We start from the raw sequence: 12,545 nt of genomic DNA on the forward strand, positions 1-12,545 counted from the left end.
GAAGGACCTTTCTGGTCCTACCTGCAGCTTTGCTCTGTGCACAAGCTCTGCACAGTGCAGTGATGCTGTTACCTCTACTTATACAAGGATTAATCTAGGGTTGCAAAGGCGTTTGCTTCACACACAGCCTATATTCTATGGCTACTTCTATAGATGTAGGCACTGTGGAGCAATTGTCCATCAAACTTCACATAGAGATGCATTTAGTTTTCAAAGTTCTTGTCCCTCTCTTTATGTGCACATGCTCTGTGGTTAGTTTAGGGATTAATAGGTTGCCAAGTAAAGACTAAGTGGGTAAAGCAAAATGAGCTGAGTGAAAGTTTTTCTGTGTAAACTTTGTGGATGGATTACTCCACAGCCTCTGCAGCTAGAGAGTTCAGCAAGGTACAGTCTCTGTATTAAGAGGCTCTCTGACCTATTGTAACTCATCATGTTAGTGTTCACCCATAGCTCTTTCCTTCATCATCTTCTTCCCATCCTATATCTGTGACATGTTTGAGAGTAAAATTACAATATAAAGAGTGTTTTTACTTTTTTGCTGTTTTCTTTTTTTTTTTTTTTTTTTTTTTTTTTAGGAAAGTGGAATGAATCTGCACAGCAATCTATTTGTCTGGCTATGCTCAGTATCTCAATGGCTGCAGAAGGTAGAGGAGATGTTAGATACAGATATATCCAGGGAGGAAGCTTCTTCGGAGTTGGCACGTTATGAGGTAAGCAGGTATCATCTGTAACAAGTGTGTGTACTGCCCCTTAACATCGAACAAGAATCAATAATTATGCGGGGCTCCCTAAAATATATGATCCTGTATAAAACTCCCTATACAACACAAAGCTCTCTATCTATTTAATTATTATTAAACAGGATTCATATAGTGCCAACAGTTTACACAAAAAAAAAAAATAATATATTTAAGTAAATGTAAACTGCTAAATATCTTTTCTCATCATCAGTATATAGCAGTCTTGTGACTTTTAGCAGTGTCTGGCCAAGCACTGGTTAAAGCTTGTAGGAGGAGGTTTCTTTTTCATTTGACTGTCCTATGAGGCTGCATGACCCCTGACTTTGTCTGGGCAGGGCTGATTGGCCCTGTGCTGATCACATGCACCCTCTAAAAAAAGCAAAACAAAAAAAACCTCTCTAGCAATACACACCAAACTAAGCATGTGCAGAGTGCCTCCTAGGGGCTCTGTTCTATCAGCAGATGGATTGGGGACAGTAAAAGAAGGGGAGGGTCACAGAAGATGGGGTCAAACAACCTTTTTACACAATGTACAGGATTACCCCTTAGGTTCCACAGTAAGTATATCAATCATGCTTTACTGCATATAAAGACTGATTTTACTGTTGTGGGTTTAGTAACACTTTAATATAATGTACGTGATCCTTATAATTCTAAAAGTCTGTAAACATAACTACAATAACCACAATACAATGTGTTTAGTCCATACAATACAATAGGTTTTCTGTGTCCATACTATATCTTTCTCCACTCTGTACTCAAATAGTATCAAGATATCACACCAACATGCAAGTGGGTCCCACCACCTTTCCTTCAATGTTTTCCTTGTGGGAAGACATGTAGATGTGAGCAGGACCCTTCATTTTCATTTAATTCACTTTGGGATATTTATAGGAAATCACATTATATATTTATCATTTATTCATTTTAAAAATAGGTAGTGCAGAAGTTTCACTGGTTTTCAATATTGAACAAGAGTCCAACTTTCATTATCTAATTCTAATTTTTTAATGTAGAAACATCTTACAATGTGTTTTGGTAATATTGTGTTTGTATAGAAAATTAGTAAAGGAAACCCTAGATACAAGAGCTTTTTGGTGGTCAAATTTCTATATGTATTAGGCCTCAGGTGTGGCCTTTGAGAATCCCAAAGGGCTATACAATATTCACTGTGTGTAATAATACAGAGAACTGTCACAGATTATGATCATACCACAGTAGATTGAGACTGCAAACGTCCTGCAGGAGATGGTTGGAATCTGGGAGCATACTACAGGAGATGGTCTGAGACTTTGAACATGCTAGAGGAGATGGTCAGAGACTGTGAGCATGATGCAGGACATGGTCAGAGACTAAGCGCATACAACAGGACATGGTCAGAGACTGTAGGCTTGCTCTAAGAGAGCTTGTAACTCCACACACAAAATAGAACAAAGGGTGCAAATGCCTAGTGCATTATCTAGAGCACTTCAAGAATAAACTAAAGTACATATTCACAAAAGCAAACGTGGTAACAGCGTTGTATGTAAACCATGGAACCAAACAATTAACTAATGAAACTCTCAATGTCATAATGCCAGCTGATGCGTATCGTTGGACATGCCTCCTTCTTTAGAGCAAAACTGGTCTACAATTCTCATCTTCTTTATGTAAAGAGAACTTATCTCTTGTCCCTTCCACGCAGGGTATGGGGAAGAGGTTTCTGACCCATTCCACCTCCCCTAACTGGGAGGGACTGTCTAGAGATAAGTTCTCTTTATATAAAATGAGGAGGAGTTTAGCTTTGCTCTGAAGGGGACTTGCCCCCCCTGAAATGTCAGCTGGCATTTTGACATTTATTTGAACCAGAAGAGTTCCATCAGTTGGCTAATCTTTCAGTTCTTAGGTTTACATACAATGTTGTTGCCACATTTACTTTTGTGAGTATGTACTCTATTTTATCTTTTGATAAAGAGCTGTAGATAATAAATTAAGTGTTTGTGCACTTTGTACTATTATTTTTTTGTGCAGTTACAAGATTCCCCAGTCTTAAAGTGGAACCAAATCCATCGACTTAACAGTTTCGAAAACGAGTTACATTTCCTCCACGTGCAAGTAACGTAACAGTCGCATTGGTTGTCCTCTCAAACAAACTGTCAAATCATCAAATGGCTGGTGTGATAGCTGATTACATGTGCAGCATCATGGCATTTGAAGATCTAACAGAGACCAAGATGGCCGCTTCCTTGGCTGAAAACAATAGACGGGTTTAGTTTCTCTTTAAGAGGGCTGCATCGTCTTCACTATACAGTCCAGGTTGTGTAGTTGGAGCTAGCTATTGTCGAAGTCTGTTCTTTCTTTGGAGTCCCTTAGCACTATAGTGTGAAGAAACTATTCAATGCTCTAAATAGGAGATGATTTGAAGCAGCAAACGTTGCACAGGAGATGGTTAGGGACTACAGGCATGCATTTGATGTGGGTATTATCAGAGTTCATTTATCTTTTTTTTGATGCATGCTAAATAGGAACTTTCCTGAAATTCAACAACCAAATTTAGTCATGCTCTGAAAAAAAATGGCAGTTGGAAAAGGAAAGTTTGGATGTGGTTGGAGGGTTTGGCAACAAAGACAGATCTTGTTTAGTACAATTTAAATAATAGGGCTTAATATCTGAAAACACAAGCAGTAACATATAAAGTTCATTACCTTAAAAAAGATTTTTGTTTCCTTTTAACGGTTTACAGTAAACCCAATAAAAAAAATTAACTTTTCTTTTCAGAAACTTTCGGAGGATTTAAATTCACTTGCAGAAGAAATGAAAACGAAAATGGACTCTCTGTTAAAGCACATCAGTCATGAGGGCGAGAATGTTGGTGTTTTATCGCAGTGTTATAATGACATAAGAAACTGGCTTGTCCAGACTCGTGGAGTTTTATCATGCAGAATGAAACGTATGCACGAGGAACTGGAAAAACATAACGACTACCAGGTAATGTAAAACATTTGCTAGACAGCTTTTAATATTTCATAAAAGCCTTTTGCTGTCCTCAATTAAACAGCATATTTTTCATTAGGCACTTAAAGACCTATGCCTATAGTGACAAGGAATGAGGCAGCATTTAAGCACCACATCAACAAACATGTATTTACTTTTATTATTTATTTTTGCGCTTTTTCATCTCTGAGCTCTTATGGGAAAATCCTGAATCAAGACTACAATGTTGAGAGGTTTGGGTTAATTTAAGAGGAGTCACATGACTCGCTGCAGATTATACTGCATAGTAGGAATCAACTGATTATCGGCAAAGCCGATATAGCAAGGGCCGATATATCGGAATCGGCCCCTGAGGTTACCGATATTGCCAATATTTCGGGAAAGTGCATGTACCGGAGTAATGTCTGCAGCTAGAGGCATCACCCCGGTACCGGCGTCCATTGCTGACGGTCGGCTGTCTTGTAATGACAACTGATGCGGCTGAGAAGCCGCTCGGCTGTCATTACAAGGAGCGGGAGGGGACGTCACCCCACCCCCCCCTCCCGCTGCCTTCCCGGGCAACCAGCCTGCATGGCCGCCGAACACTTGATCAAAGCCGCATTCGGCTCTGATCCGGGTCTCCATGGAAAAACCCGAAAGTGATGTCATGAGTGACATCACTTCCGGGTACTGTCTGGCGCCAGATTAAAAAAAATTACAGCATTCGAAACAGCCAAACTTGGCGTTTTGAATGCTTTTAAGTGCAGAGGAGGGGTTTGGGGTCTTTTACACCCTCAGATCCCTTCACAAAAGTACCTGTCAAAAAAAAAAAAATTTTTTTTTAAATGTACAAAAATATCGTCCGATACCAATATGCATTGGCCAAAAAATTGGTATCGACAAGGAAAAAACGATCTCGGTCGATCACTACTGCATAGAACCAGCTTTTTGTGCTTATTTCTAACTTGTTGGCTATACAGGTTTGGTTCTGATGTCTGTTTTGTTCCATATTTAAGTATCCTGGTTAATCATAAAAGCTGTGGCTCCTGTATAAATGTATGTGTGGCTTGGGTATAAAATACAACCTTACACTTAAGCATTGGTAATCAAATCTCAATGATCTGGAAATGTTTTTTGTGGTTTTTTTTTATGTTTTTTTTTTTTTGCATAACATGGAGTAAAAATAACAATGAGAGGCATCTTAAGCAATCAGCAGACATGTTCTGATCATGCACATCTGCTGTACCATTTTTCTCTGCCGTGATGCAGCCTGATGGGCGGTGTTAGATTAGTATGGCTGGGGAGCAGGTCTCTCAGTGGGCGATTGTTGAAGATGGGAGACTCACTTGGAACTGGGGTCAACAAGCAGCCAGCATTCAGTCAAAGAGCTCTTTCTAGTGGTTAACTGTAACAAATCGCTTACCAGCCAGAGCATTCCTAAAGAAGAACAATTGTTATTTACCTGGGGGACCAAGGGCACAAAGCACTTGGTCCCATTCAGACTGGTGGTCCCTTTGTCCCCTAAATACTGGCTGTAAATCCACCCCCTTTTGAAGTCCAAATTATGGGCATTCCTGTAGGGGAGGTGCGGCCAACACAGAGCCCCACCCCTTTTTTAAGCTGCGTGATCTGTCGCTATTATGAATGAATGATTAACACTGCTTGTTTATTCATAATAGTTAAAGATCTCTCATAGCATTGGCTCTGTGTAATCAATCTGCCAATGCCCTGTATGTGCACAAACAGTCACAGATACGTTACACAGAGCCGCAACTCTAAATGATCCTTTACTATTATGGATTGATCAAGCAGTGCTGGTTGTTCATTCATGACAGTGACAGATCACTCAGAGCGGTGCCTGCTTGCACACATAACCAACATGGGCAATGGATCACACAGCACTGTGTAAGCTTTTGTTTTTATGAATGAACGATCAGTGATGTCAGGCCAATGCAGTGTATACCACAGCACAGCATTGCTCATTCATAAAACTGGAATATCACACAGCCTGGAAGCACTGTGTCATCCATCACCCAGGGTGGGTATGTATGTGTACACCCGTTGATATACCCACAGTGCCAAAGACTGTATGATCTTTCTTTTAAGAATGGCAGCGCTGGTTCCTAGAGCGGCCTCTGCTGGCAGACACCAGAGTTGTCAACAACAAATCAATCTCCTTTCTAGCAGCATTTTTGAGGGAACCTGTCTGACCACGACTTCACGCTGCTTAATCAATTAGGTGACAGATGTGATTGGAGCCAAGTGCTATATGCACTTGGTTTCCTAGGGAGCTTAATATCACTAAATATCTTTTAAGATAGTCCTTTATGCAGCTCATCACTGCGCTGCTTCTCTTTTCATTGTCCATTCATGGGCTGGGACAAGTCTTTGAAGAAGGAACCCTGCAAAGCCCTGAACATTTGGCTTTATTAATACATTTGATTATTTTTTTACAATAAAAAGGTGAAAATATTACTGGAGTGCTGATGATTTTCTTGCAGTGTTCTAATTTTTCTGAGATCTGCAAGCTTAGAGCTCATGTATTTCAATTGCAATGATTCCATGTGTCCTGGACAAATGTACACGTGCAATAAAAAAGCTTAACACTACTTCTGAAACGGACTGCTAAATACACAGATTGAATTTTCATTGAAAGCTATTTTACCTGCCAAATGAGTTGTATTTATGTCCATCCAATTCTGAGATTAACACAGTTCTGCCACACAGCACAGTTCAGTCTGGTAGGGCAGGAGATTTGATTTTTCTTTGCTGCAGGACAGCAGTACTGGGCTCTTTGTGATGCTTAAATGTCCCACAGTCCAAGCTTTGCTGTACAGGGACTAAACCAGGCTCGTACCAAGTAATTTCCAGGTGTTTTACTGCTTGCATTTTAAAAAAACAATTAGATCCACAGTATAAATAAATACAGATTTACATTAATGCGTCTGATTATTGCCTCAAACTTTGCTTTGAGGCAAATCTAAAAATGTTTGTTCATCTCTAATGATCAGATCACTTGCTGCAAATATGCACATAATGTTTCTGGTACAGTTTGTCATCAAACTGTATTTGTACAGTGCTTAAGGGGAAGTATGCAAAGTAAGTGAGGCTGTTTCATTTGTGCCTGCAACGTACTGGTATCTCATGCCTGCAATTATTGTCAATGTACAGTTAGATTTTTATACAAAGGAAAGTAAATTGGTGTGGAGTGCAACTATTTGAGGCTGTGTTTTGTTACCATTATTCAGTCCTGGCACCTCCTAAAATATGCAAAATCGTGCAGTACCCCAGTCTTAAATGCAGTCTGCCAACATAATCCCCTCGCCTCGCCCCCCCCTCACCCCTTTCTTCTTTCATATCAAAGTCCTCACTTCCCCCCTCTCCCTTTCACATTAGTATTCTTTAGCGACCCCCTGTGGTTACTAGGTAGAAGGGCAGCTCCCTTTTACATCAAATTCCCCAGTCCCCCTCTTTCTAATCAAGAGTCCTCAACCCCCCCCCCCCCCTTTACACAAGGGTCCTCTAACTTTTCCCTTTCCCATACCAGTCCTCCCCTATCTTTTATCATCAGAGTCCTCAGTTTTGCCTCTCCCTTACGCATCAGAGTCTTTAGTCCCCTTCCTTTTCAGGTGAGAATCCTACCTTCCAGTCTTCAACACATTAAAACTCTGGCAGCATGGCAGTGGGCGGTAGGTGAAGCAGGTCTAAACAGAGGTGGACTTGTCTTCTTCTGAATGCTAGGGTTGTTTTAAATGCCACCCATGTTAAGCTGCATGAATTTCCATGGTGCTGGTGGCCTGCTTGCCTGCACCGCATGGAGACCTGACGCTGTGTAAAAATACTGAACACAGTGTAGCACACCAGGACGCCATGGCACCCCACTTGAGGAACGCTGGTCAAATGTACAGTGTGTTACAGTGCATTCACACAAAGCGATTAGCACACACTGAAAATTTTGGTGGCAAGAATGCTGATTCCTGCGGCTGGAATGACAGGTGTGTGCAAAGCGCCGTGGTCGCTCAGCCCATACAATGCAATGGCAGGCTGATGACACAGATTCTTGTTGCTAGCATTCTCAGTGTGTGGGAATCGCCAGTGTAAAATATGCTTTTACATTCATTTTTTTAACAGCTATGTTTCTATTGGTTAATTATACAATTTTGCAATAATCCATATGCCTAACTCTATCAATCATTTTTATGGCTTTCTGAAATTACAGAATGACATCCAGCAATTGTATAACATGGTGGTCAAGAGGAAGTCCGTTTTACAGCAGTTGGGCAACAGAAGTGGCTGTGAGGCAGCAGAAGTGATTAAGGTAACTCTATCTCCTGTGGAATCTCCATTCTTTCCTGAATGAAAAAAATTATGGAGATTTGTAATGTTCAACTTATTTCGGAGTGCTGTGTTAGTGTTCATTACCCCAGTTTCTGTGTGTGAAATACCTGGTGTTCTTGCCAAACTCCCTGCTTTCCTATATCAAACTCACCATGCTAGTCATGAAAGCACATCCATCCCAGTGTGGTCAGTTTTCTGGAAGTGCTGAGAACACAGCTTGCCTGTCCCCCAATGGCCAAGACTTGTGATACACAGCTATTCACTGAGAAGATCAGTGTATTGCTGTTTCTCTGCCTTCATGCTGACACCACAAAACTCCCCTGCAGTCTGCACCCATGCATTGCATGCATCTGAATGCAGAGGTATTGTGGTTGCTAATACAAAAAAAAAGAGAGAAAAAAAAGAGTATTGAATGAGTTGTTTTACAAGCTTAGGATTCATATATACTTTAAAGGAAGCTTGACGCCAGACGATTTAATTCAACAACCAACTTACCATAGGATTAAATTTACATTTACCATATTTTATACATGTTATTTACCTGTAACACCCTCCCATGTGTGGACACTAAAGCCCTGATGTTGCTGCTGGGTGCCACCATCTTGGAGGTGATGTCAGCAGACTCAGTGCTGTTACCCAAGTGACACTATGTAGTATTCCCCTTTGATTCTACCCTGGCTGCTACATGAAACAATATGTGGGGAGGAGAGGGGCAGAGGAGTTGGGCCAACACAGACAATATTTAGATACTCCCAGGAAAGAGGAGCGCTATAACCTACACAGAGGGAGGGGGACTGTGCTAGGGAATCCACTCTTCTTGGATTAGGTATATTCTTTAGCAAGGCAAATGACAAGCATACTTAGGCCACAATGGCCAAGGAGGGGAGAAAGTGTGACTTTGATGATGCCAAGACAAAATATATTATTAAAAGAATCTTTTTATAAAACAATACAAGTTTTATTGGTAACAAACAATATTAAAAAAACCCAAAGTCGGGGGTAGATGGAAAACATAAACCCATGTATCATGTCACAGCATAGACTTAACAATATGGATACACATTAAGGTGCAATCCCAAAGAATTTTGTCCAAAGCCCCAATGCGTTTCGACTTGCTAGTCTTCCTCAAGGGGATACGATACATTGAAGTCACATGAGTTTTTTCTGTTTGTGAAGACCAGCACATAAAGCAAAACTGCCTTTTCTAACACGAGTGTGGTTGTATCTCTAATGAAAACCAGAAAACAGATAAGGCCCCAAGTTTTCCCAGGAGAAGAAAGACCCTTGCCAATATAGCTGGTGATCATACACAGGCATCATAGACATGGACCATATGGCTGCAAACATGGAGCAAGGCACATGACAAGTAAATTAATTGTTTATAGAAAGGAAAAGCAATGCAAGTAAGCATTTAAATTGCCAGATTTTACTGTGCTATTTTACATTGGTGGCAGGGTCTTTCTAAGCAATTTTCATTGGTCTGGCAGCGCACTTGAAAAAACATAAGCAATGCAATAGCAAGCATGTGGGAATGTGAGTCACGTCTAAGGCCGTGCCATACATGGAGCAAATTTCTTTCCTGCAACCAGGGGTTGCAAGGGAAAAAATTGCTCAATTTCCCCATCAACATACACAGTATTGATGCGGGAAACCCTCCTGCCAGTCCATTGTCTTCTCCCCACGGGTGTAAGGGGGGGGGCAGGGAAACAATGATTGTCGCTTGCAGCTGCTGTAGATAATCACAAGAGAATCCAGCAGGCTGGTTGCACCCAAGCTGATTGATCAACTTGGTACATTCAGCCTGCCCATTAATGATTCGAATCTCGGCTGGTTCCTGCTGAATCGGCAGAGTCGTACCGTGAATGGCCTAAGGCTCTTTTTAGCTAAACATTATATTGTCTCTGTATATTTGCTGAAAATAAGACATAGGTCCTCCAGGAAAACCAAGGCCCACAGCTCAAGTTTACCAACTGTAATGATATCACCGCAGACCTGATTATATGACATTTTTAGTAAAATGTAATTTCACTTTAACAATTCTAGTTTCCTAATGTAAAAACCCAAGGAAACAAAATATGCTTGTCAGTTAGTTATGGTAATTGTGTTCTGATTTTTGTGTGCCAGGAATCTGCTGCGTATGAGACAGAACTTCAAGATATTGAAAGTCAACTGGCTGTGCTGAGTGAGAAGGGAGAAAAATTGTCCATCCCCATATCTTCTAACCAAGAAGTTCACAAGCTGCAGGTTTGTATGTTTTACTTGTATATGAGGGATGTCGGTGAGTAAGTCAGGACATTGTTGTTGTCAGAATACGCTGATCAGCAGCTGCAGTCGCTTATTGAGAAAAAAAAAATCAATTTCTGCTTTTGTCATACAGGGACAGCCACACACTGACTGACGTTCACTCAGTCCCTGCTAAATCAGATGGATTTCAATCCGTAAATAGAAACCAAGTAAAGTGATGGTAGAAAAATACCAAGTAGTTCGAGTCTGCCTATTTTCTATTTTTTTCCCCCTTTCACGTTGTTTGAGTATAGATCTATGTTTGTCCCAAGCATGTTTGACGCTATTTACAGTTGTCTGTCTCACTACCTCTGCTGATAGTTTATTCCAAACATCAACTACCATTTTAGTAAAATAATACTTTCTAAGATTAGTTTTGAACTTTCCCTCAAGTTAGTTATGGCCAGCTTCAATAATGTGGAACTCCAGTTCCTCCTGAGGGATATGTACAATGCACAGTGAAACATAGGTGTGCAATACAACTTAACCTCTACAAATATTAAGTGTTAATGTTAATAAGTAACAAAAATCTGTAAATATTAATTTGTCTTTTTTTTTTGCACAATAATGAATGTCAAAGGAGAGCAAAACTGTAGGGCTTCATGCGCACACGGAAAAAAAAAAAAAGCCCCTTTTTAGAGGCATTTTTTTATTTATTTTTAGGGATGCACCGATCCGACTTTTTTGGTCCCGATCTTTTGCTTTGTGAAATCGCCGATCCCGAGTCCGATCCAGAAGTACTGTTTTGTGAGCTTATAACAAAATAATACTTCCGGATCGGTATCGGCAGATACCTTATAACAATTGTGCATTCAAAATCTAAAATGTCATGGGTTTAGTCTTTAAGAGGTTAAACTTCCCTCCTTCGGCAGACGGAACGAAAAGATACATTGTAATCATTATTACTTAACTGGGAGAGTTGAAAGGCATTTGCAGGAGGCTCTTTTTATTTTCTTTGACAGCTGTTCTCTGCTCCCTCACAAGCTATAAAGAGCAAAACCGGATCGGCCCATGAATCTGTTAATTTTACCGATCCCCCGATCCAGCTATTTTGTCCGTATTGGGGCCGATATCTGATCCGAATATCGGATCGGTGCATCCCTAATTATTTTTATAGTTATGCCCCTGAATGCAACCCTATGGCGCCTTTCAAACTGGGTGGATCATTTTTGATGGACTCTGCTTGCTCAGTGAGGATCGCTCTGTTGATCCTCGCTGAGCAGGCAGATGACAGGTCCGTCTCTGCTCACTGTGCAGAGACAGACCTGTCAGAGTCCCGCTCTCCTCTATGGGGAGATCAAATGAAAACAGACAGCATGTCCGTTTTCATCCAATCCCATCTGATCCGTCCCGCTGGACAGATGGCGAATGTATCACTATCCTTCTATTTTCAGCAGATCTTGTTGGATCATGTCAGGCAGGTGGCAGTGGACACGTCCACTGACATCTGCCTCCCTATAGAGAAGAATAGGTGGATCAGGTCCTGCCTGAAAAAACGGACCGGCAGACCCGATCGATCCAGTCTTGTGAAAAGGGCCTATTTCAACCAATGTTTTCATGCACATTGTGGCATTTAAATTCATATTTTGGAATCAGACTTTAGATCCAGCATAGATGGGAGTATTTTAATATGTGCATGCAACTCTAAAAAAATGACTTGGTAAAAACCATGAGGCCTAGTTTCACACCTACTGTACAGCTTGTGGTAATGCACAGTCCACAATGCAGGAGTTTCAGAGCTATTCATTTTAAATGGGAATTTGTCCGTGCATTTCTGCACGTTACACGGATGAATACCCTCTGTGCTGTTTTTAAAAAACAGGACATGTTTGGAGGCACTTTTAAAAAAAAAAAAATAGATAAATGTCACAGTGCATCAAATATTTTATTGGAAGTTTTGGTGCATTGACAGCCCATTGATTTTGGTGGGCTGACCTAATGCAACAAAAGTTAACTCCGGACATAACATGCTAATACACATAAGTGTAAACAGGCCCTAAATATTAAAAATTATACAAAAATCCAAATAAAACAATTTAGAGGTAAGGAAAGAAGAGATAATTAGGGTTAATAATGGGTTAAACAAATGTAATTTGGTTTCTTTAACATGATATACAGATCAAAGGTAACTTCTTTGATCGCCACAAGATTGTAGCAGAGTAAATACAAAGTAATATTGTTACTTTGTATTTTTTTCTGAATTGTGTCTGAGCAGTGTGGATGTCATTCACA

The 12,545-nt window shown here is 40.5% G+C and overlaps 1 protein-coding gene across 1 annotated transcript in view; it reads left to right on the forward strand.

Moving 5' to 3' along the window:
* The window catches only part of SYNE2 (spectrin repeat containing nuclear envelope protein 2), a 550,589-nt gene that overhangs the window by 378,705 nt on the left and 159,339 nt on the right, over positions 1 to 12,545 (forward strand). Inside the window, exons 70-73 of the mRNA XM_082274971.1 lie at positions 576 to 710; positions 3,498 to 3,707; positions 7,912 to 8,010; positions 10,155 to 10,274. Coding sequence (XP_082131097.1) covers positions 576 to 710; positions 3,498 to 3,707; positions 7,912 to 8,010; positions 10,155 to 10,274 — 564 coding nt within the window. The remainder of the gene's footprint in view (positions 1 to 575; positions 711 to 3,497; positions 3,708 to 7,911; positions 8,011 to 10,154; positions 10,275 to 12,545) is intronic.

This window comes from Pelophylax lessonae (assembly GCF_965119305.1).
Source record: "Pelophylax lessonae genome assembly, chromosome: 13".
Taxonomy (NCBI): domain Eukaryota; kingdom Metazoa; phylum Chordata; class Amphibia; order Anura; family Ranidae; genus Pelophylax; species Pelophylax lessonae.